Source organism: Humulus lupulus, chromosome 3 (assembly GCF_963169125.1).
Source record: "Humulus lupulus chromosome 3, drHumLupu1.1, whole genome shotgun sequence".
NCBI classification, from domain to species: domain Eukaryota; kingdom Viridiplantae; phylum Streptophyta; class Magnoliopsida; order Rosales; family Cannabaceae; genus Humulus; species Humulus lupulus.
In genome coordinates this window covers 27,652,468-27,679,243 of record NC_084795.1, presented here as the reverse complement: position 1 = coordinate 27,679,243, position 26,776 = coordinate 27,652,468, and the positions used below count along the sequence as shown (strand labels likewise).

The following is a 26,776-nucleotide window of genomic DNA, read 5'->3' as shown; positions in this document are numbered from 1 at the left end:
TATGTTTTTAATTTATCATCGCACTGGCATCGCATCAGTATCGTTAGGCATAACCATGTTTTCAAGGCATCATTGCAAAGACATCGTAATAGTATCGCAGAAACATCGTTAGGTATCATTTTTGGCCAAAAACCATGTTTTAAATGCATCATCGCACTGACATCGCATTAGAATCGCAACAACATCGTTAGGTATCATTTTTTTGAGTAAAACCATGTTTGCAAGGCACTATCGCAATAGCATCGCAGTAGCATCGTTAGACATTTTTTTTTTCCAAAAATCATATTTTCAAGGCAATATCGCAACGGCATCGTATCCGTAATCATTATGCATCATTAGACATCATTTTTCTGCAATTTTTCTGAGTTCTAGATCTAAAAAATATACAAATAAAACTCAAAAATCTTGTGCATAAATGTTTGAAATCTATAAATTAGTGTATAATTAAGTCATTCTTTTCCTCGGTTTATGTTTTTGATTAAATTTTTCATCATTAAAACTTAAAAAAAAAATTAAAAGAGAGCTTGGCTGAGGTGCGAAAATGGTGGTGGATGTGGTGTCGTCAATGTTGGATGGGCGGTTTCAATGGAAAGGACGATCCTAATGGCGGTGGCAGCATGGAATGGTGGGTTCTGCCGCCTTAAGAAAGTGGTTGTGGTGGTGACATCATGGAAGAGAATAAGAGAGGGGTGGAGAGTTTGAGAGATAGTTTTAAAGAGAGAAATGAAAGATGTTAGTGAGAGGGGAACTGGCTCCAATAATTATGAATGAGCATATTTATTTTGGGAATAGATAGTTATGGTTATATATATATATATATAATAATAATAATAATAATAATAATAATAATAAGTTAATGGTAGGCATAATATGTGATATTTCTCACTAGCTATCTATCTCTTAATATTTTTTATAAATATATTCTCTAATAATAGTAATGAATTAATAATCAGAAAGTGGCTGAAATGCATCTTCCGAGTCTGGAATCAAAGGAAGGCACCTGGTTGCATGTGGACGACATGGACCTTTTCCAAGTCTGGAGTCTAAAGTTCAGGTGATATATATATATATATATTATCTGCATATATATACATATATATATATATAAAGCTTTACGGCTGGCTAATATAAATTATATAATAATATTATGTATCATCAGTACTACTATTCGATCGCATGCAGGTACTGGCCCAATAACAAGAGCCGAATGTATGTTTTGGAAAATACTAGTGAGTCATAAATCTCTCTACCGATATTAATTTACTCATCCCTTATTTATTTTATACATATTATATATATATATATATATAATTGAATACATTGACTGTATATATTACAGAGGATTTCGTTTCCACCTACGGATTAGCAGTGGACGATTACATCATGGTTTACAAAGACGATGACAACGGATCTTACGTGAGTGTGTGTATATATATATATTATCATCTCTTACATTTCTTATTACCATTTTCATATAATGATTTTTTTTTCAGGCTGTCCGTGCCAAAAAGTTGTCAAGGGCGCCGCGGGTTAGCGTGAATGAATATTATGGTAATTATTACAGCATGGAGATGGAGGCAACGGCGCCTTATTACGGCCAGGATCAGCTGCCGGCCGGCGACATGGGCATGACAAGCAGCAGCATGAACTTAGGCTTATTAAGTCACCAATTTCCAAGTTCTGACGAATTTCATGATGATGAGTACGTAAACGTAGTCAACATTTCACCCTTCGCCAACCACCACTGAATCTCATCTCATCATGTTTTGGCTTCGATCTAGCTCTTGTATTATTCCCATGCAAAACCCCATATAATTTGTATTGTACGTGTTGCCATGGCTAGCTATATACATATGGATCTGGTTATAGTAGGCACAATACAAAACCTATATATCTGTAGCTATATACTTCCTTTTAAACTTGAACAAGAATCCATCCAAGTAGCCAAAAATAATAATGCATTGCTAGAAAAAGAAAGTTACTAATATTTATAAATGGGCATTTCTTTAGTCCCTCACTTCATTTTGAGGTACTAAGTTCATCACAAATTATTAACCCTGGGATAATTAGAGATTCTCTTTTAATGGTGAGATGAATATTTTTGTATGAAAAAGCATCAATATACTTTTTTACCCTTAGTAACTTGTTACCTGTTAGTTTTATTTCCAAAATGTAATATTTTCTTCAAAAGTTGTTATACCTCTCTCTCTCTCTATATATATATATATTAGACTTACCCAAATATTTAACCAACTTATTTTTTTCTATCTAAAGTTGGGTACTAAAGAATTATAGAAACACTTAAAAGTAGTGTAGTAGTTACATGTAAATATATAACATATTTTTGTATAAATCTGTAAAAAATAAATTTGATATGTTTCTTCTTGATTTGCTTATGCTACGTATTTGGAGTTCAAGAAAAAAAATATTTTTTATTTTTCATAAATGTATATCTTGTTTTATTTTGTTTATTTTTGGTATGACAAATTTGTATTTAATAACTTTGTTTATATTTTTAATTGAATATGTTAAGATATAATATAATTTTACTATATTTCTATAGTACTTAAATTCATGATTTTGTAATTATTTGAAATACATAAATTTATTTAATATAAGTTAGGAGTGTGTGCACTGAATTAGATAATTAGGAAAGAAAAACAATTTCTTACGTTTAAATATTTAATAAATATATTTTGCTAATGATTTCTAAATGTAAGGTTTACATCCAAAAATAATCTTGAATAAAAATAAATAATGTATGTATTTAATAATCATACCACTAATTTAAATAACACTAAAATAAATAAATAGATTTATTTTACCTTTTGTTGATCAAGATTATTAATCGTAGTACTAAAATATTAAATAATTTATTTTTATGGTCCAACAGTAACTTTATCACTACTCGAACACCAATCTTATAGTTCATCACGATCTTGCATAAAATGACAATATTAGAGACAAAAATAATTGTACCAATAAAATCTCGAAAATGCTAACTTTTAAGGGCGAACAGGTGAAATTTGTGACTTTAGTCACTAATCGAATATCAATTTGCTATTTTTTCATGATACCAAATAAAATAGACACATTACATTACTACAAAATTGACGTGAGATGACAATTGTTCAAAACTTGACAATTGGAAAATTAATTGGGTCCTACTATAATTTTGTAAGTTCAAAGCTTAGATTATACAACCGTGATTGGGAATGTTCTACTATAACACATATTCGTACAATCGACACATTCCAATTACTTGACCCCATCTTCCATGCAATCAATAACAAATTATTAATTTTCTCGTCAACTAAGCCGCCAATGTGGTTTGCAATTTAAACCTATGTACTTCACCGTACAAGTCAAATGAAGTTACAAAAGTATAGTATGAATGATTCATCAATTGATCATCTTTTTATATTGTATGAGATTAAATTTTTAGTCTCCATTTATGATAGAAATATTTTAATCACACTTTTTTTAACGAAGTAGTGACTCCTAATCGAGCAACCATACAAATATTATAACTTAAATATGGTACGTTTAGTGGTATTATTATTATTATTATACTCTAATTGTGTTACACATCAGGAGATTATAAAATAACTTATGCAAAGGGAAAGTCTTACATACCAAATACCATATAATGGCCAAAATTCATTCTAAATTAACTATACAACCTAAAGCTACATAATCAATGGTAATTCATTCTTCTAACCATTAAACAAGTCAAACAAAACTGAGATATTCACTAAAACAATTCATTTGTTACTCACAAAAAAACAAACAATAATTACTTTCGGTTTTTTTACTTTCAGCTATTATGTTATTACTAACCACTCTATTTAATATTATTTACTGACATCAAAATGTTACTTATATGCAGATGAGTTACTGGAAATTCATTACTTTTACATGCAACATTATTCCTGACTACTCCTTTAAAAATTACTAAGTGACTCTTAAACATTACTTTCCCAATTTCGTAAATATGTTTGAACACAATACTAATTTTACCTTATTGCCCTCCACTGTAGACTTTTTTTACCTGCAAATTACTATTTTGCCCATACTTTTCAGACCATGATTCAATTTTTTTTTACAACCGGTTTACATCACCAGCTCATCAAGTAAAATCATGTAATAATAAAAACACCAAATAATTCAATAGTTGACACTTGGCAATTTTTTTGGGTCCCACTTGTTGGACTAAGTCCGGTGAGGGACTTAAGAACTTGCCTTTATAAATATATATATATATATATATATCTTTTATTATATAATAAGTGTGTATATAATAAAAATTCTTAATTTTAACAGTTTTTTATTTCTTTAACGTTAACTTTAACGAAATATTCTTATATTTAACAGAATATTCTTATATTTAAAGGTAGTTTGTAAACACTTAAACTTAAATAAAATAAAATAAATAATTAAAAAAATTAAAATATAATATTTTAAAGATATTTAATAATGATAATTATTTAAAAATAATAAATAATTAAGCATATTAAAATATGATATTTTTCAGATATTTTACCATGATAATTATTTTAAAATAATAAATAATTAAAAAAATTAAAATAAGATATTTTTGAGATATTTTAGAATGATAATTATTTAAAAATAATGAAATTATACACTTTATAACTTAAATAAAATTTATTTAAATTTAAACTCACTTATTAGAATAATATCATAATAAACATATAATATAATTAGCAACAAATTGTTTTTAAAAAAAACTAGCAAGAAACTTAAATTTAAAATATACATATAATATTTAATATTATATTAAACATATAATATATAATCTCTTGTTGTCACTCTCAAATTAAAAATACTAGAACAAACACAAACAAATTATTTGATTAAAATATGATATTTATTTATGATTTATATGACATTAATATAAATTTAATAAAAATAATTAATAAATTCTATTGTTGACGATGCTTTTCGTCAACTTAAAATGTAGAGCACGTAAACAGTAAAGAATTATGACCAGAATAAAATAATAAAACAAGGAGAATCTTTTACATGGTTCAGCAGTTAACTCTGCCTAGTCCACGAGTCTTTGTTATTAGAACTTAAGAAATTTCTGGAAATCTTTCAGGGATGAATTCTCTAGAGTTTCTCTCAAGATCACAAAATTTTGGTCATTTACAAAGGTACATGACTTCTCTATTTATAGAGGAAGTCTCAGAATACTATCCCACACGTTTTTGGGAAGTTATCCTGTATATTAATAAATGTAATGGCTTTAAAGCCTGTAACTCCTATATACAAGGAAACGTCCCCTGAAGACCAGGGGGCGTGTAACCGACTAATAAATATCCCTTTATTATAGGGAAGTTACAACAATAATATCTCTTGAATGCATGGACTGTGTCCCTTCAAGTGACATATTAAGTCGTTCGAGATCAGCAATCAGCATCATGCCCGTCTAAGTCTCTGAGTGAAGTACAAGTTGTCTTGTTTTCCCGAAATCAGTTCGGAAAGGGTAAGTACCACCGAGGCTGCCTTACCCCGAGCTCACACTCATGCCAAGCTCGGGCCACTTGATCCGAGGTCATCTGACAATGGACATACTCCGATGTTCTGTCTTCCGAGCTTGCAAGAACTTCGAGGCTGCCCATCTTCGAGGTTGCCCCTGCTTTGAAGGTTCGGTATCTAGATTACGAGCATGTATTTCGACCATCTCGAACTCACCCCTGACGGATCCAGCTTTCAAGGTCACAACCTCAAGTCTCGAAATCTGGGTGTAACATTTTGCCCCCTCAAAAGTATTTGTTCGAATCCTATGAGAATGAAACTTTTGAACTACTTTCTTTGGGAACCGCACCGTCACACATACTCAAGTGTGGACACGCGTCAGTTGAGTATTGCTTATTCAAGGTACTCGAGTGCCTCGGTAAGCTGCCCATGATCGTTCGCCTGCCACCCTTACGGCACCATCTTGTCTCTTATCCCTGACTGTTGGATTTGATACGGAATCTGGCCAATGGCCCAGATTACTCCTTCTTTTAAGATTTCTGATAGCCTATATATAGGACTTCAGTCATCCTCTTCCTCTCATTTTCACGTTTACCAGAAGAAAAAAGAGAAGAGAAACCCAGAGGCAAGCCTAGAAAGTGTTTAGTGTTACATGTTCTCTCGGCCAAAGAAACAAAGGACCACCAGCTTGTTCGAGACCGTGAGATCATACGTGCAGCCTCTTCTTCAATCATCTGTTTCTCTGCAACCACCATCTTCAGTGTGTAAGTATCTGATCTTAACTTTTATGTATATCTTCTTTTTTTTCTTTACGCCAGTTTCTGCCTTTGTTGCTTTTACATTTCTGGGAATGTGCTGGTTTATTCTCTAGTTTGATATACTAGGATACTTTGATCGATAAATATTAGTTTAGGTTCCCCATTTTTTGGTTTTGAATCCAGTTCAAATGTAGGAAGACCCAAATATGGTCTTTTTCTGGGTTTTCAAATTTTGGACATATCTTGCACACCAAGATATCGGGTACAAAATCTTGATTTTAAAGAATGCACGATACTCAAAAATACCATTTTTGAATAATCGCCACCTTTTTTCCTGATATTTCGGGATTCTAAAAAATTAGACCCACTTCCCTCCCTTTTTCGTGAAGTACACGTCATGACACTTAATCGGGTCTCCAGGATCGAACTCATCTTGTATCCAAGCATTTTCGAGCTTGACCCACCAAGATTGTTATTCTTGATTCCTTGCATGCATGGCCCTCACCATTTTTTCTTTCTTGCTAGATGTCACAGAATCTGGAAAGACGGTGGGGGTCGTTGCTTGCCATCCCATATTCACCAAAAACTCCGAGCCCGGAGTCGTTGTTTACCCGGAACCAGCGTCTGATTCGTGAACACGAGCTAGCTTGCGAACAAGAAGAAACCTGAGCTTACTATCATCATCAAATCGTCGAAGTTATAGAGAAGAAGAGAAAAATCCTTCGAGAGGCTCTTTATCCGGAATCTGACTCAGGGCCCAGACCGATCCCCCTTGATCCCAGGCTGAAAGTGACAGTCGCGTATAACCCAGGAGATCTTCGATTCTCACTGATGGTGGAGCCCTCTACCTCACAATCGAGGAGGGAAATTTTTGAGGCCGAGCATTATTGGAGCTCGGTTACCTCACTAGGTCAGATAAACGATATCATGGCCTTTCATGGTATAAGACTATCAGGCTCACTAAGGTGTCGAGCCCCTACCTCCCACGAGTGAAGCTTCCGCGCTCCAGGAGATGGAAATCCTGACAACAAGCTGAGATACGCGACTTGGAGCCAGGAGCACATGAAGGCAGGAGCGATACTGGCTTTGAAGTCTTTCTTCAAGGACTTCACAGACTTCGTTGGGTTGGCTCCATTCCAGCTCAACACTAATTCTTACAGAGTTATGTCTGCCCTGAGGTCACTATACCACGAGCTGAAGTGGAAAGGACCATCGCCAGAGGAGATCCTGTATCTTTTCTGCTTGAAAAGCAATCCCTCCTGAGCACGGGGAGGAGACAGCTTCTATTATCTCTCGAGCTACCCCAAGGAGAAAAATATGTTTGAGGATCTTCCCAACCATCCTCCTGACTTTAAGAAGGCCTTCTTCTGGACAGATGGCCTAGCTCCGTTTCGATACTACTCGTTCAGACGGATTCGTAAGTGTTGACTGTGGTTTTAGCCAATGACGTGAGAACGTCAGATACGACAAGCCTTCAAGAGAATATAAACGACAACAGACAGTTTTATCAATGCAAATAAATAACACGAGATTTTTATAGTGGTTCAGCCCCGATAGTCGGTAATAGCCTAATCCACTTAGAGATTTTATTATATATTCACACTCAAGATCAGATGAACCAGCGTCAACTGAGTTTCTTCAGTGCAAATATTCCAGAATACAAAAAAGGGGTTCTCTCAGGGAAAAACACTTTCTCTCTCTAGAACACAGGTTAACTCTCAATTTTGCCAAAAGTCCCTTTACGATCCTCCCAACCCTCTATTTATAGACCTGGGATTCTCAACTGATATCCCCTTTAGATAGGGATATTTTATTATTCACCTTATATTTATATTACAATAAATGTTTAAAATACAACTGATCCTAAATTCGAGTGAGGAGTGAGAGATTCCCGGATGCCTAGACCAATTCTCACTGAAGTCGTTTCGAGAAGTTTGACGTAGTCTCACATGCATGTTGATTACTCCTTCAAGCTTTCCGTGGGTCAAAGGTGGTATATGCATGGCTCTCCTTGGACCAAAGGTCATGTAACTTTGGCTCTCCTCGGACCAAGGTGGTCCGAGCCCACCTCCTTTCTTCTTACCTCGGGCAAGTCCGAGGTAAGCTCCTCCATGACTTGTCCTATCGGACACAATGGTCTTCTCCTCGGCTTAAGGAGGTCCGAACCACCCTCTTTGGCATCTCACCTCGGCCAAGCCCGAGCCCATTTCCTTCAATCAAGGTCCGATCGGACCTTGTAGTTTTCTCCTCGGACCAAGGTGGTCCGAGCCATCTTTTTCATACCATCTCCTCGGACCAAAAATGGTCCAAGGCACCTCTCCCATGGGCATGTCCGATCAGACATGATGCCCTTCTCCTCGGACTAAAGTGGTCCGAGCCTATCTCTTTCAAGCAAGGTCCGATCGGACCTTGTAATCTTCTCCTCGGACCAAAGTGGTCCGAGCCAACCTTCCTCCTTCAATCTCACCTCGGACAAGCCCAAGCATACCTCTTCCATGGCATATCCGATCGGCCATTACGTGGCCTTTCCCTTGACTGAAACTTAAGTCCCAAACTTTGGCTTGCACGGGACCTCTTTCCCTTAGTCACTCTCTTTGGACACGTTCGAGACAATACCCAGGAAACCTTGAGAGGTTCACCTCGGACGCACTCGAGCCAAAATATCAAGAGGCTCCTCAAGCTTAGGTCCGATCGGACCTCTTGCTTTTTATCCCTTGAACCAAAATCCAAACCCCTCCAATCTTCTTGGACTTGGTTTCAAATCAATCACTAGGGTCTTCAAACTGGGGTCTGAGCCAAGCAACCCTTAGACCAAATATTCTCTTCGGTCGGGTGTATTTAACTTATTATGGCACCTCTCAAGCAGTCCAATTTTTAACTGATGCATTGGGCTACCGTTAAGCCAGATCACCCAACTAATTCATGCCATTTGTCAACTTTATTGCCAAATCATCTTTTCAAATTTTTGGGATAACAGTAAGTATCCCAACCTCCTTCTTTTCTGTGCTCGGACTTTTGTCTATAGGTCCGTACTTAGTTGAAATGTATTTTATTTTCCAGCCAACTATCATCGTCCTACTCCTACTGACGAGATGAAGGAGCATAGAGAGACTCTGCTCCAACTCCCTTATGGTAGGAGATCCCTCTCATATCTTTTGCATGAAGGTAAGATCCAAGCTTGCGGGCTCTTGGGAAATGGCCAATCCACCTCAGATTGGTCCAATAAAAAATATGACTGCTGGGAGCTCGTGCCTTTGCCGACAGGCATCCTCCCCCCAAGGAGAGAGGTGAGGCCCCCGCCTCCAGTTCGCCAAAGGAGCCCGCAATCAGGGAACGAGGCCAACGATGAAGCCTCGAGCTCGGGCTCGGATGATCAAGGTACAGTCATCCTAAGCTCGAAAATGTGGTCCCCCACCCTATTAAAACACAAACCCGATAGGTTAGTATTGTGCGAGGACGATAGAGACCATTTTTATGTATGGACTTGGGTAGATGAAAGGGTTCATAGGTTCGATAGCTGGCTCGGGAAATACGACACTATGTATAGCCTGAATGAGGTATGGAACGGAATAGCCGTCCAATATGGGACCAACGACTATAGGGACATTTCGAGGTTGACGTCCACCTATAGGGAAGGTACTCCCCCCGCCTCTTCTAAAGATGGGGGACTTTCATGGTCTCCGAGCTCAAGCTTGGAGGAGAGTTCCAGTTAGGTTTTTCTCCACTTGTTTTTTCTTATTTCTTCTACGTTTGTTAGTACCATGCTAAATCTTGATTGCAGCTGTGCAGGTGCTATGGACTCTGACCTTGACGCCGTGCTCTACAGTGGCGAGGGGGCTCAAAAGAGTAAGCGCCCAAGAGGCTCGTGGAGGTCAGACCGACCCTCCAAAATCCTTAAGCGCACTGAGAAAACTCCACCAGCTTCAACTACTGCGAGTACAGCCGAGGACCCGACTGCCCAGGTCGATGCATCCGTCTCGGCCGCATCTACCGCGCTTCCTCTGGCTACAATTCCTCCAACACTCGGCCCACCCCCGAAAAAACCCTCAACCTCCAAGTCACTCTTGTTGTCGGTCCGACCTCACGTTGATGAGTTCGTGCTTGATAGTGCCGCCGGGGCCCACGGAGCTGTAATTGGCTCGGATATCCTCTCTCGGGTGGGTCAGAGTCTTACGGGATTCGACGCTGAGCACTGGGAGTTTGTGAATAAGGCTCGAGACTGCAATACTCTTTATGACAAGAGTATTGAACTTACTGCCGCGGTAATTTTCGTAACTTACTTTTAATTGCTTATGTGCCTTGGCATATGTTCTAATTCAATCTCTTTGTGTTTCAGGCTCTTGTCGTCTCGGCTCAGCTTAATTATAAGCTGACCAATGAGGTGCACTCGAGCATGTCTTTGGCGAGGAGTCGAGGAATCTCCAGCTTAAAATGGCTGATGAGCTCAAGGACTCGAAGACAGAGCTTGAAAAGGTGAATGCTCGGCTTGCGGAGCTGGAGAAAGCTAATGCCAAGCTCGAGGAGGAGAAGGCTGCCACTTTCGAGATAATCGAGAGTGAAAAGGCTCGCCTCCTTACCGAGTACAAAGAGAAGAAGGACAAGGCAGTTGATCAAACCATGTACAGGATCTGGGCTAGCAACGCTGACCTTGATACCAGCTTCCTGGGCTCTTTCGAGGAAGGATTTGTGGCCAAATGGGAAGCTCGACTTGACGTGGAGGAGGCTGCTCGGGAGACTGCTCAGAAGGATAGTCATGCTATTCATCCTGGAGAGACTAGTGTTGCTGGTGCTGAGAAGGCCAAGGAGACTGCTCCTTCATAAATTTCACTCCGGGGCTGCGTCCCTTTATTTTTGTAATTGTTTTAATTTATGCCTGTAGGGCTGATACAATTTCTTTTTCTTTTTGGCTTTCTTTTAATATATATGCTTTACCTTTCTTGATTTGAAATAGTTTGCACATTTTATATTAAAGAATCATGTATGCTTGTTTATTCGCACAAACATAGTTTGGATTTAGGCTCGAGGTTCAATGCATTTACGCATAGTATGCTCGAATTATCCGCTTCCGATCTCGTTATTTTTCAAGGTCGAATATTACTTTAACCATGAACCTGAAAGTACTTGTATGGTGTGTAATGCAAACGGTTTAGTTATATCTTATTTTTTAGTTACTTTTTCTCGTCCTTGGTTATCTCTCCGAGGTTATGAGTTCGAAACTATTGTTTTATAAGATACTCCAGCCTCGATCTCGACTTAACTCGAAGTGGGTTTATGTTCCAACTTACTGTCGATTAGTTTTAGCTGGTTTGCTCCAAACCTATTAAGGTCGTGTTTGGTTCGTAACCCATACACTTATATTTTTAATCTAGTTCGCATATTTGGTTACATCCAAACATTTTTATCTTTTGATAATTTGGTTACGTCCAAACTATCTAAGCTCGCGCATCTGGTTACATCCAAACACTTGTATGTTTTTGATAATTCGGTTATATCCAAACTATCTTAGCTCGCGCATTTGGTTATCTCCAAACACTTGTATGTATTTCGTATATGTTACTTTATTTTTCAAGCTGGTGGTATTTATATACTACAAGAAAAAACATTATTCATAACACTTAAAAACTGCTAACGGGGACTATTGATAACACTTCTGAAAATGCTAACATAGCCCCTGTTATTAAAAGTCCAGTCTTTTCTATAATAGTTTTTGAATGTTATGTTCGGTGTTATCTTAAACTATTCAATAACACATTTTTAGGTGCTATAATATTCAAATAATAACATTTAGATAGAGTTTTTGGTTATAAATTTGAAGTTTAATCTTGTACTTTTTTCATAACACTTTTCAACTGTTACATTTGATTATTTTGATAACATTTTTAGTTTGTTATATTATATAAACCATAACGATTTTTTACGCTTATAATATGTTTTTAAATCATAACATATAGTAATAAAATTTTAAATTTTATTTTGATAAGTATACTTATATGGTTTTTTTTTTAATTAAAAGATTTTCATTATTGTATTTTGATAAAAAAAAAATTCAAAATTAATCATAAAATGTAATTCTCAATAGATTGATAAACCATAAGTATTACATTAAACAATAACTAATTCAAACCATGAATGTGTCTACTTCATGAGAACTTAGTTCTAACTAACTTAAGTTTGAAAGCATAACATAATAAAGTTTTATAATCTTGAACAATTTTTACTTCAAAAATGAAAAATAGAAACATTACAAGATACACAAAAGTAAACCATGCGTGAAACTTGCTCCATCCTTCAATTCATCATCCTTTGTGCACTTGCTCCATCTCTCTTCAACAACCTTATCCATTTCCAAATTTAGTCTAAAGCTCTTCCTCTTTTCATTGAGGAGTTTAACTAATTTTCCTGTAGGTATGTGTTTTGGCCTCTTTCCTTTTGTAGATGGAGATGACATATCTTGTACTTGGCAAACTCTTTGACTAGTTTCTGATCAACCGTTTCTATAATTAGTACGAATTTTGATGAGTTACAAAAATCATATATAACAACATATTATCAATTATCACAAAAAAAACTTATAATAAAAGTCAGAAAGAAAGAAATAAACAGTCATTCTTGGCATCAAAGAAATAAAAATTCAAAGTGTCATACTAATAGTAAAAGAGCGGATAAGCATCTCTTGGTCCATTTTTGCCACTTTTATCCTCATATTATTTTATATTTACTTTTTCCACTCCATAAAAATGTAGAATTTTTACATTACATACGATTGTTTTAGTAGTCACTGCCAGCAAAAAATAAATAAATAAAAGACATATGTTGACTAAGAGAATATTCTTAGTGCCAGCACTTAGTCTACTTAGTGACTAAGAGAATATATATATATGTGAGGTAGCTTTACATATCCTATGTACTTCTTTGTAGAATTTTTGGTTCCTATAAGTGTATATCTGACAAGTATAGAATGCCAAATTGCTATACTCCTCTTGAAGAGTTTCTTTATACTTTTGGCGGACCTTGGCATTTCTCAGTTTCTTTAGTGTAATGGTTTGATTTGAACCCATAAGTAGATCACTAGTATTACATCACAATAGCTGTCATAGAAAACTCTTGCTTGGAGAACCTAGAAGCAACATGATTCTTCACTGTACAATATTTGCATATTCAGGTGAGGGTTAAGGTAGAAATAGAAGAAAGACTTGGATTTTGGGACGATTGTGAAATTGAGGAAGTACTTTTAAAGGACAACTTTAAATTCTAAGATTTTAGCTGTCTATTGGAACTCACTATGAATGGAAAGGATCATTCTGCTCTATCTCAGAGCTGGTGTTTTGCACAAAACCAGCAATGAGACAGTCAATCATTTATTTATGCATTGCCTTTTTCTGAAAGATTGTGGATAAATGTATAACTATTTATAGTTGGAGGCTTTTTGGATTACTTTACAGTACTCTGTAAATTTGTTAAGTTTCAATTTTTAGGAGTGGGTAACGAAAATAGAAAGTAGCTGTGGGATTCTGCTGTGATGGCTATTTGTTGGTCATTGTGCTTAGAAAGGGACAAGATAAATTTTTTAATATTGAAAAAGAGATTGATATTATTTGGGCTAAAGTAGGCATCTCAGTGATTTGTTTAAAAAGAATTCAGGAATTGTATTTTTGGTTTTTCAAGAGATTGAGCATTTTTTGTTATTTGGATTTCAGTGGACTTTTCATCTCCTTTATATTTTGTCTGACAATAGTAGGGTCTAGTTCTTATTAAACAAAATAAAATAATGTATAAATAATATGTTTTCTAAAGTCTATGGTTTAGCTCATTTCATTTTGTCAAACTTTCTGATTATGTTCATTGTGTTTCTCTCACACATAGATTATGATGAGAAGGCTGAAGATGATGTTGATTATGAAGACTTTGATGAGCAATATGAAGGACCAGAGGTTCAAGCGGCCACTGAGGAGGACTATCTTTTGCCCAAAAAGGCATACATTTCTAATTCATTGGATACTTTGAAGCCTACTACATCTGTATTTGACGATGAAAATTATGATGAAGAAATTGAAGAGGAACAAGAGGTGGTTGATAATGATTCAAAGGTTCAGAACACTCTTTTGGGTAGGCTTGGTTAAGACTTTTATTTTGGCAACTTTTTTGTTAAATGTTCAATAGTTTATAGAAGCGTATCATTTCTTTATTTGGTTGCTATCATGCATGTATAATTTTGTTTTGTTTTTGAATGTTTGTTTTCATACACATTCCAGCTTAAACTGTTTTCAAATGACTGCACTTTTTAGGCCTTCTTGCTTGGTAACATAATTATTTTTTTGCACCCTGAAAGTCTGGAACAAACATGATTTTGGTTTAAAAAAATAGAATCATGCCTGGATACTATAAATTGCAGCTTATAAGAAAGGCAAAAACTATGTTTGGGAGCCTTCCAAAAATAAGAAAAACAAAACTCCATTGCTATGGATAGAAGATATTGTTTTCAACTTCCCGAAAGATAGAGAGAAACATTAATAAATGTTATATCAAACACCTTTAGGAATGTGCTATAAATGTAAAGTATTTGTATTTGTGGGTATATGTTTTCAACACAAAGTCCATATATGCATGTATCCAGCAATATGTATTTGAGGAATGAACATGCCTACCTAGGACACAAACACAGCATTTATTGATCAACGAAATACTTGTAGAATGAGGGAGATCATACATTGCTTTTACGAAAAATAGAGAAGAATATGTACCAGCAGTTTAAGCTTGAGGGCTTTGGCAGTTTTGATGTCTACTGCTAATTGGTCAGCTAATTCTTGCAAGTTTAGGTGTTTGTGTTGAGAACTGATCTAGAATTTATCACTGAATTAAATTCAATCGTTTTTGTTGATTTATGGTACTATTCTTTTTTCTGTTATTTGGCTGCTATGATGTTGAGTGTATGTTGTTAGGTATTTATTAAGATTTATTTTTTATTATAAGAAACCAGATTGTATTACAAAGAGATGATGGGAAATCATCCGTATTACAGTCTAGCCACTGCCAGCAAAAACTAAGTAAATAAATAAAAGACATATGTTTTCAAGAGTTCTTCGCTAAAAATACACAAATAAGAAACAACCAATTAATGAGCTGAAGTATAAACTGAAATTTCCATTGATTACAACTTTAAATGTCAAGTGCAACATCTTCTACAATTTACAAAAAACACCACAATAATCAAACTAATATACCCTCACAATCATCTCTAACATATTGTTCATCTTCCACTACATTATATAACCTAGATTCAATAACTTCAGACATTATAGGCATGAATTCTTGCTCATCATAATTTTCCATGTCATAAAAACCTCTAGGGGGTGCCCTAATCACTTCAGACATTATAGGCATGAATTCTTGTTCTCTTTTTTTTTAATAAATTAACAATTGTTCTTTAATTAAACACAAAAGGCACTAGCTACTAGAACAGACAAAAAACAAATTCCCAATTTTATGTGTGAACGGGAAGACTAGAGCTAGCTAGCTAGCTTGATCTGTGTATATTCATACAGCGATATTGTACTAAAACAATTTTATATATCTTCTCCCATACATACATGCTTTAATATTCTCTTTATTAATATATCACCAAATATATTTTTCTTGTTCTATTGTCAATTGATTATATGCTAAAACCTTGAATTAGTGCAGCTATGATGGTATACATTTCTATGTTGGAGCAACAAGAAAAGTATGTGGATGTTTTGGAAATTCTCACTGGGAATTTAGGATCTTTGTTAATGATTGAAGTTGATAAACTACGTATACAGGTACTTTAGAAGATTTCTTTGCACTGTTTGATGTTTTTGGCTTGTCACCTACTCATGAACTCGTGAATATCGGTTATTACATTACATCTTATGAAGCATATTACATTAAATCTTTCATGTTTACAGAGGTTTAAGAAAATGGATAATTAATATAGGGTAATGATATTGATCCTCTAATCTTTTATAGGTGTATACAAAAGGGATACTAATCTTTTGAAGTTTATTAGATATACATCAAATAACTAACAGCAAATCAGAAAACATTCCAGCCATATTTATTAATCAACCATCAATCATTATCAATTCAAAATATTCAAACAACACACAAGTTTTCTTCCTTATCTCGCCGCAGCACACAAATTTCTCAGAACCTACTTCACTAATACACACAAGTTCTCAACCTTCCGTTATCACCGCAGCACACAATAATAATAATCTCATAACCTACTTCACTATGGATGAATATCTAAGATATTCAAACTCCTCTAACATTTGCAAAGTATTTTAACAAAAATAAAAGAAAACATACCTCTTGCAAACTGCTGCAAATAAAGTTCCCTCCAATTTGAAATCCAATGAAGCCACTAAAATGAAAGCAAAATTACATACCAATTAATAAACTATCAACATCATTCGACCTTTAATTATGAGTCATCATTAAAAAAAATTACAACTCTTACAACCAAGAAACTATCCAAACCCACTATAGAGTCCTTGGAAACTAGAGCTCACAAAATAAAAAGAACAACAAAAATCTTAAATACAACGACAAAAGGCAGCAAAAGCAGCAGAAAAACTAATAGCAAAGGCCAACAATAATGCAACAGTTTGAAATAAAACCAACGATAAAAAGAAAAGCAGACACAACACACATAGAAAGAACAAAAAACTAAAAACAGTTTGTATTCCAATTTAAAAGGATGAAAAAAAATCAGATTTATTATCAATACAAATAAGGGAAATGATAAATCCATGAAAGTTTGTTCTATCTTGAGCACTTTCTCTACAATAATGAATACCTTGAAAGTGAAAAAATAGCCAAATGAACCAAACCTAGCTGAGATGAAAATATGAGATCCCTTTATAAATGCCTCAGTTCCCCAAAAGATAACAAAAATAAAAACAGGGTCAAGAAAACACACAAGGACCCACATTCCCCAAAAGCTATTACAGCCAATGAAGAAGAGTGATATTGGTTCATTATCAATGGTTCAATGGAAATAGATATTAAAAATGATAGGTTCATATACAGTTGCTTTACCACCATGGACTGTCTTGACTCTTGAGACCAATTTTGTAATGCCCCAAATTTCCTAATAAGGTTTAGGACCTTGATTAGGAGGCCGGGAGGGCCATAATTGATTTATTATAGTATTTAATGAATATATGCATGTTTACGTGAATTATATTATTATGTGATGGTGAATGCATGCATATGGGTTCATATGTTAGTTATGAGGGTAATTTAGTAATTTGGCCACTGTGGGCGTAATTGTATATTTTGGGTGCATGGTTGTGATTAATTAATATAGCCACATTATAAGGTGGATTGGTTCGAGCTATTTGACCTGAGACGATCATGAGATGTTAGTGTTCAGTCTAGTCATAACGGGTTTAAGTTCGGGGCTCGGGGTGAGTCTCGGGGTGAATTTAATGATTAGAGCATTACCGGGAATTAAAGGGTAATGGGATATGATTTATTGGTACTTGGGAATATTGACAATAGCGGGAATTGGAGAGCGTTAATTATAATTAACGAGATAGGCGGGAAAGGACGGTTTTACCCTCATAAGCTTTTAGAGGGATTTATTTGGATTAAGGGCATTATGGTCTTTTAACCCTAAGGATATATATGACATGAAGGCTGTAGAAACACAGAACTAAAACAGAAAGCCCCATCCTCATCTCTCCCTTCCTTCCCATACAAGCTTCTCCCTTCACTTTTCTTTGAATTTTGAGAGCCCAAATTGAGGAGTTGAGCTAGGAGATCAAAGGTGGGAGCTAGGGAACTTGATTCAGACATTTAAGGGGATTCAAAATCGTTTTTAAGGTGAGTTCTAGCCATTGAATTCAGGTTATGCTCTGTTTTCCTTTTGGTTTTCAGCTTATGGTTTTTGATGTAGAAAGTGGGAATCAAGGGGAGTTTTTGTGTATGTTTGGTTGGATTTTGATGAGGGGGAGTTATGGGTGATGTTTAGAGGTTTAATTGTGTGTTTGGAGAAGGTTTGGAACTGGTTTGAAGGCTTGGTTCTAGGGGAAAATGCAGGGGAGGTCGAGCTGGTGCGTTGTTGATTTTTGGCTGATCTGGGTAATGAGCCGCGGCCTGGCTTTTGTGTGCCGTGGCCTAAGGTGGCTTCAGAGTCAGAAATGCCTCTGTCAGGGAGATGAGCCGCGGCATGGCTGTGGTGAGCCGCGGCCCATCAGGGCATATTTGGCTGAAATTGTGTTTTTAGCTAAGGGATGCTTGCCATAGGCCTTGGGGTTGAACCTAGTACCTGGTTAAGTGGGAATTGATGTCCCGGAGGCTAGATATTGATTTGGGAACTTATGTTGACCATTTTTATTGATGATACCTTATATTTGGTTATGACTAGGTGACCGCTAAAGGACTAAAAGTTGATCGTTCTCAAGGGTCGTTCTTTTAATCGTTCTAGCTCGACTTTGAGGTAAGAAAACTGCACCCTGTGTATATGTGACATGCATGGCTATCATTGATGCATGTTGGTTGATTATTGAGTATGACATGCATGGCTATTATGATGCATGTTGGTTGATTATTGAGTATGACATGCATGGCTATTCTTGATGCATGTTGGTTGATTATTAAGCGTGACATGCATGGCTGTTATTGGTGCATGTTGGAATTGCTGGACATATTGCATATGATGCATGAGAAACATGTGATTAGGACATGCTTGTATACTGAGTATGATATCGTTCAGAGCTTGAGCCTCTGTGTTTATGCATGGTCCTAATTGTACTAATACCTGTTTAGTAAGCATGCAGAATACCTTGTTTATGGATATGGAACATGTGATATATGATTGGTGGCATGACTTACTTGTGTATGACACTGACTAGTCAGGGACCGACTCTAAAGTCGAGAATCATGCATTGAATGGCTCTATGGCATTAATGCTAGACCGACCGTAAGGTTGATGAATCATGCATTGAATGGCTCCACGGCATTAATGCTGGACCGACTCTAAGGTCGAGAATCACGCATTAAGTGGCTTTATGGCACTAATGCTAGACCGAACCTAAGGTCGATGATCACGCATTGAATAGCTCCATGGCAATAATGCGAGACCGACCCTAAGGTCGAAGAACTTATAAGCGCTTGCCTGGTCTATGACCAGATGTTTATAGCCAAGGTATATGACCCCGGTGATTGTTTGTCACATGGCTAGGGGACGCTGTCCATAGCACGACTCTAGAGTCGGGAGGAAGGTTATGTTGGTGACCATTAACCATGCACCTGTCCTGATCAAACTTATGAAAGAATCACCTATCAGTTAAGCCCTGGTGACCCTATCGTCACATGGCTTGAGGGAGCTATGCTCATTACTGTGACTTTTGGCTATTGTCACCTATTTGCTTGGACTGATGGTCCTGAACGGTTATTATGATCGTTGTTGATATTATATCATGCTTTATTGTGTTTTCTTGCTGGGCTTCGGCTCACGAGTGCTACGTGGTACAGGTAAAGGTAAGAGGAAGATGGACCATCCTTGAGTTGAAGAGCTTAGGTGATGATGTGTACATATGCAGCTGCTCGTCCACCACGACCGAGGTTTAAAGTGGAACTAGGGTTGAACCCTGTTTTGCCGCTTAGAACGGCCTGTTGTAAATATTTTCTGTAATAAACTCTGAAATTATATTTTTGGGATCCCAATGTATATATTAAACGTTCTAGTGAAACGTTACATCCTAACCAGAGTTTTTTATCCCTAAACCGCTAATCATACTTAGTCACACGTTTTTGGCCAAATGACTCGATTAGCGAGTTTAGCACTGTTTACAAGGCACACCGTAACGGTCCCAGGGGTTGGGGCGTTACAAATTTTATTCCCATATAAGCCTTTCAATGAATACTAATAATAGCCAAGTAGAAAAGAAAATGCAGAGAACACCTCTTTGATTAAACAGACCAACAATCAAATTCAACAAGAGTGGGATGGAGTGAAGAAAAGAGAAGCCCTTAGATGGTTTAGCAGCAAAAGTAAGTAAACTTTGATACCTCTGCCTCAGCCCCGTTATCATGAACACACTAAGTTCCAAAAACTTTTCAACAGCATTATAGTATTATGCAATTAAGTACTTAAATACCATCTTCTGTGAAAAAAAAAACAAGCACCATCCATATATGTTCTATGGACCAAGACATATATGACATTTGTGTGTAACAGTGTATCCATTTGTATATGTGATGTTTGCTGACTTGAAAGTTTAACATGAATAAAGTTGTACACTTTTGTTTGGTGATTTCTTACTAAAACAGTTAAAAGTGGAATAATAAATATAAAAGTTATACTGAAACCCTAACTGTAACAATTGAACTGACTAGAATCCAATCAAAGACAGATCAATATACCGGAATGCCTGCAGCCTCGCCCATCAGATGCATATGATATCGGATCCCAAGCATAGCAACTCTGGCGCCTAATAAAGCTTTGACAATGACCTCTTGACTTTGTTGAGTGGCTTGCTCCATCCACTATCACACGTGTAAATTTTTTTGAAGGACGACTAAGTTTCAGTATGAATGAACTGACATACAAACAACAAGCAACATCCAATATGATATTGACATAATCAACAAAAAAAATTTCTAACATTCAAATAGAGGACGATGAAAAAAATCTCCCTGAAAATAACATTATATAGTTTGCTTCATGAAATTCAAACAAGACTTATAAATCATCATAAAGCAGTTTTGGATGTCTAAAATCATCAAGTAAATAAATTTAGTCTGAATGCGGCCCCAAAAGTTTTTGTAACCTCTTATTCAACAGTAGAAACAATTAATGTGACGATCTTTCATCTCATTTTTCATTCTTAAGAATATCTCTGGTGTACTTCAATTATCAGGAAACAACTTTGATACAACAATGAAAATGGTTCTGATGAAAATATAACTAAATGAAGTGCAGATAAAGCACAAACCATCACAAAGGGGTATACCTTTCTGTCACCACTAAAATCAAAACTAAAACACACATCCAAATGAACTGGCAAAATACAAATGTAGCACTGTATAACACTACTTAAATCATAATGTTGTTAATTTTCTTTTCTTTTTCTTTTTTTAAAAAAAAAACAAATGGAGAATGTTGCATTCAGATGACCATTTTAACATACCCGATGGGCACAATATTATCTCTTCACAAACGTGATTTGCATTTTATTAATGAAACCTAAATGCAAAATATATGTATATACACTGAAATTGTATATATCAGAGAGCTTTTAAGTATGTAATTTACATTAGAGTTAATGTTACTATATTTTCACGGCAAAATTTTAAGTGACGCCCACCACAAAAACCAATCAATATTTGAGAATTCAGTACTCTTCACCACAACATATGGTTACCGATACTTGAAAGTAGCATCTCTATTTGAAAAGAAAAAAAAATACAAAAAATGAAAAAGAAATCTACAAATTTTCTTTTTGAGCCTTATAAACCAAAAATCATGATTGTGGAGATAAACTGTTTCTCATTAGGTTAGAAAATAATTGCAATAAGTGAAACAAAAGAAAATTGGTGAAGGTACCAGCAGCAATATTTCTTTTTAAAACTCAAGGTGTTGAACTTCAGAATTAAAACATTCTGACTCATATATGTTTACTTTTTAACAACCTTTAAATTGTCAAAAATTGCGTCCAAGCATTCTCAGGACAGATGTGTTTCCAAATGTGAATAAACAAGAAGCGCTATCTATTTCATAAAAGCTATACTTGGTTACCATTGAAGACAAAGTTTGTCTATTTTTTAATTCTTTTTTCAGGTTAATGGAACCAACCAAGATGAAAATGTAAATTTTTTTGCTCAAATATAATTTCCCCAGAAAAGTTTCAGCCAGTGGGAATTTCAGCTATAAAATTGATTTCTATCAATATTTTCAATTATGTTTCAAAAAAAAAAAAGACAAGAAAAGAAAAGAAAAAAGAGCAGCTCGATTCATACCTTTTCAGGTTTAAGTGAGCCGCAGCTGTTAATTAGTTTCTTATATTCATCCCAGTGTTCTTCTGCTAATTTACATAATGTATTTAACTGTGTTTCAAGTGCAGAATTAGCCTCTGACAACTTTGTCCATGTTTCCTGTGATTTTTCGGGGTTAGACTTCTGCCATTTTTTAACAGCACCTACCATTGATGGTGTAGATGATCCTCCAGTTCCTGGTTCTCCAAGTAACTGTAAAAGCACCAATCACTTAAGGGACAAGACTCACAAGAGCTGCATCTCTTTTTAGCAAAAAGCTTTCAAAGGTGCACATCAATGCTATAAACCAAAATCACAGGATCCAAAATGCAACCAAAATCCATTTACAGCAATCAATTAGATAAACATGAGTAACGGTTCCAACTAATAAGACTGATTTAGAGAGTTAAAAAAGTAGTACATCATCATGGGCAAACTGAAAATTAATATTAATAGATTAAATACACCTCAAATAACAACAAGTGGATAGTATAAAATGCATGCTTACAAGATTCATTAATGGTGGCAAGGATAGCTTTGTCCTCTCATGGTCCCATTTTCCTTTTAAAATTTCGATAACCACTTCTCCCAGGGGAGCACCTTTTATGGCAACCTGCAATATAAGAACTAGAAATTTACATGTGATGTTTGTTATTCTAAAAGGATGAAATTGCATTTTAAATTCTGTATCTTTTCATATAAATGTTTGTTAGAAAAATTTTTTTGTAACAATGACATATTCCCTTTATGAAATTAACGAGCAGCAACAGGTTTGTTTGTGGAAAGAGGAGACAAGATAAAGACCTAAGCAGAAGAGATTACTTCTGGTGAAAAACAGACATAACGATGGCTACCATAAACTGCAGAGCTAACATCAAATCCACTGCCAACTTTCCCATGTGTAATGCAATGAGCAGTTTGAGCTATAATATGCACCACATCCAGATCTGCAGTGCCCTTCACGTGAGCATGATCAACAACTCCCAGGTAATGAAGCAAAGCAGCAACCACCGAAGATGTCATAGCAGCAGATGAACCCAATCCAGTTTTTGCAACTTCTGGCTTGCTATTTTCTCCGCTGGATTCCCCAGAATTGAAAGTAATTGATGCAAAAGGAGGAAGAGTAGCCAATGATTCAGGCAACAAAGGGAGTCCACGTGCTTCAATCTACAACCAACAAGCCTCATTAACATCTTCAATTAGATTCATAAAATAATTTAGAGAAAAAGCACCCTAATAAATTTTAGCAGCATGTTGAAATGTGCTCAAAGGTTATATCCGATGATTTTGTAAATTATGGATTTGACAATATCAAGAAAACGTGTTCATTAACCATACCAAGCACTGACAGGAAGAAAACCATGTAATATATAGAACACTGAAAAGGTAATTACCTGATTCCGATATGAATAAAAGTCATTGCTACCTAAAATGGTGATATCAAGACCTTCATGAAAAATCAAGATGAAATATCAGAATCTTGGTGTTCTCATAACCTTCCAGTTGGTAAAAAGGTAAGCTATGGGGGGGGGGGGGGGGGGAGAAAGTAAAAATTACCTTGCAGTAGTAGTTTTTGTAACACTTCCTTCCTGTCCTTGTCAGCTGTAGCATATGCAGCTGCCACAGAGTACTGCACTGCTTGCTCCACAAAAGGGTTCCTCGACTCCCTGAATTTTTAATCATGATATAGTGAGTGAGATCTTCATGATTTAATTAACAATTTAATGCTAGTTGAATGATAATTCTATTAGCGGCACTTAGTAACAAAGCAGAGTGGGGGATGATCATTCAAAGTTGACATCTTTGAACCAGAGCCAGTTTTCTCTGTGATCGTATAACCAGTGAGATGGCAATGAGATATATAGCCATGTCTAGATTTTTTTTTTTTAAAAAAAAAACTGATTAAGCAAATAAAATACAAACTTAACATTACCCAATATAAACTTGCCTTGAAACACTCTGAAGCGTCAGATTTTTCATTGACAACTTATACATGCTTTCTCTATTAAGCTCAGGAGATGTCACTTTCACATCTGTCCATGCCTGGAAACAATTTAACACTCTTGAACAAAGGGAAGCCATACACAGTACGAACTGATACCAAGGCTAGTCCTAAAACTTTGCAGAACTCAGGCAACCAGTGAGTCAAAAATCGCAATAGATGTAAAATTCATCATAGGGCTTTGATTATTTAGTATCACTCATAGCAGAAAATTAAGAAGTAGATTGTGGATCCATTGCCACAGCTAATCAATATTAGACTCACCCAGGCCCAACTATCGGGCTTAATTTCTTCGAGAAGAGGTTTAACAATGGCGTAGAAACGAGCGCTTGTACTGAGAACAAGCCCTGGATTCGGTCTCTCCAAAATAAGATATCCCCCAATCATCAAAACCTTGCCAGGAGCAGAAACAACCCTACACCGAAAGACAGCCATTATTTTTCTTTTATGATTTGAAATCTAAATTGAAAAGGAAAATGGAGGAGACAAAACCAAACCATAGTCCAAACTCTCACCTGGTTTCTGTACGGGTAAATATATTCTGGTGTAAGTTCCACATACTTGCCCTTCATGATTCCAGCTGGACCTCCCCTGAAACCGTACAATACGCTGCCTTTAGCACTCTCCTGCAAGTAATCTACCAGGAAGCATAGAATGAATGAACTTAACCATACTGGATGGACACTATTAACTGCAAGAAAACGAATTATGATAACAAAAAATTCTCACCAAAAATTCCATAAATGACATTGTGCCCTCCAGGTGCCTGGCCTCCCGAAAAAACGACACCAATTTTCAACTTTTTCTGCGAATCGTTAGAGTCAGAATCGCTCGGCACCACCAAGGCAGATGGCTGGCCGAAAAGTTGACTTCGTGAGGCAGAGATGAGTTGAGAAGACTTCGTGAGGCGGAGAGACGAGATGAGAGAGAGACTTCGTGAGGCGGAGAGGGCGGAGAGACGAGACGAGAGTGAGACTTCGTGAGGCGGAGAGACGAGACAAGAGTGAGAGATGGAGGCTGAGAGAAATCTTTCGAGTAACTTAGATTTAGGGAATTTGGCAGATGAGACTTAAAAAAAAAAATTCATTTTGGCGCCTGAGGTTTATTCATATGGCGCCAAAATATGTTCCGTGTGTTTTTAATCCCCCACCAATAATAGCACTTCTAAATATATGCTATTCTTTAATGTAATATATACTAAAAAATTTTGTAGTATATACCAATGATGCCCCCTTAATATCCTATGAATGTGACCATAGGTTATTAGATTAAGAGAGATTGCAAAAATAAACCATATTAGACGAAATGAATCTTTATTTGATAAAATCCAAAAGTAGGCAAAACAGTACAGATAAACAAGCATGGTTACAGGCAACATCCTTCCTACACTATTGATAGTAAGGTCTTAGGTGTTCGCCATTCCATGCTCGCAGTACTAGGCTCCCATCCAATCTCGCTAACTTGTAGACACCGGGTCGGATGACTGACTCTATCTGGTAGGGTCAGCTGCTGGATCTCGCGTTGCCAAAAATACACACCTTAGCACCAAATCTCCCACACCGAATTTTCGATCCCGAACCCTCTTGTTAAAGTACCTGGTAGCTCGTAGTTGGTATGCAGCATTTTTTATCCGAGCTTCGTTCCTTCTTTCTTCGATCAGGTCTAGGGTTTCTTCGAGCTGAGTATGGTTCGAGGCTTGGTCATAAGCGTGGGCTCGAATTGTAGGAATTTCGACCTCAACTGGCAACATAGCCTCGCAACCATACGCCTGAGAGAATGGGGTATGCCCCGTCGATGTTCGGGCCATAGTCCTATATCCCCATAGGACCTAGGGCAATTCTTCGAGCCATCGTCCTTTTACTTCTTCCAACTTTTTCTTCAGCGAACTCTTGAGAGTTTTGTTTACAGCTTCGACCTGGCCATTCGCCTGGGGATGAGCTACTGACGAAAAACTTTTTATTATTCCATTTTTTTCGCAAAAGTTGGTGAATAGATCGCTATCGAACTGGGTTCTGTTGTCGGATACAATTTTCCTCGGCATCCCATATCGACATATAATGCTCTTCACTACAAAGTCAAGGACTTTTTTGGAGGTTATAGTTGCTAACGGTTCTACTTCCGTCCACTTCGTGAAGTAGTCTACGGCGACTACAGCATACTTCACTCCACCCTTGCCAGTTGGGAGAGAGCCTATGAGGTCGATTCCCCATACCGCAAATGGCCATAGGGAGGTCATCATGGTCAGCTCGGACGGTGGAGCTCGAGGAATTATGGCGAATCGCTGGCACTTATCACACTTCTTTACGTACTCAAAAGAGTCCGACTTGATGGTACGCCAGAAATAATCTTGGAGTATGATTTTCTTGGACAGGCTATGCCCCCCAGTATGGTCTCCACAGAACCCTTCGTGAATTTCTTCAATGATTTTCTTGGCTTCGGGTGGATTCACACATCGAAGTAATGGCATGGAATATCCCCTTCTATACAGCCTGCCATCCATGATGGTGTAACG

At 36.4% G+C, this 26,776-nt stretch overlaps 1 protein-coding gene and 1 pseudogene across 1 annotated transcript; one reads left to right on the top strand and one right to left on the bottom strand.

The window, feature by feature from the left end:
* Positions 1-603: 603 nt before the first annotated feature.
* On the top strand, positions 604-1,748 carry LOC133823826 (B3 domain-containing transcription factor FUS3-like). The gene is made up of 5 exons (XM_062256673.1): positions 604-696; positions 954-1,054; positions 1,160-1,182; positions 1,340-1,416; positions 1,494-1,748. The coding sequence occupies exons 1-5, from the start codon at positions 604-606 to the stop codon at positions 1,746-1,748; spliced, it is 549 nt and encodes a 182-aa protein (XP_062112657.1).
* Positions 1,749-12,516: 10,768 nt separating this feature from the next.
* Positions 12,517-24,699, bottom strand: LOC133822407 (phosphomevalonate kinase, peroxisomal-like; annotated as a pseudogene).
* Between the last annotated feature and the right edge of the window lie 2,077 nt (positions 24,700-26,776).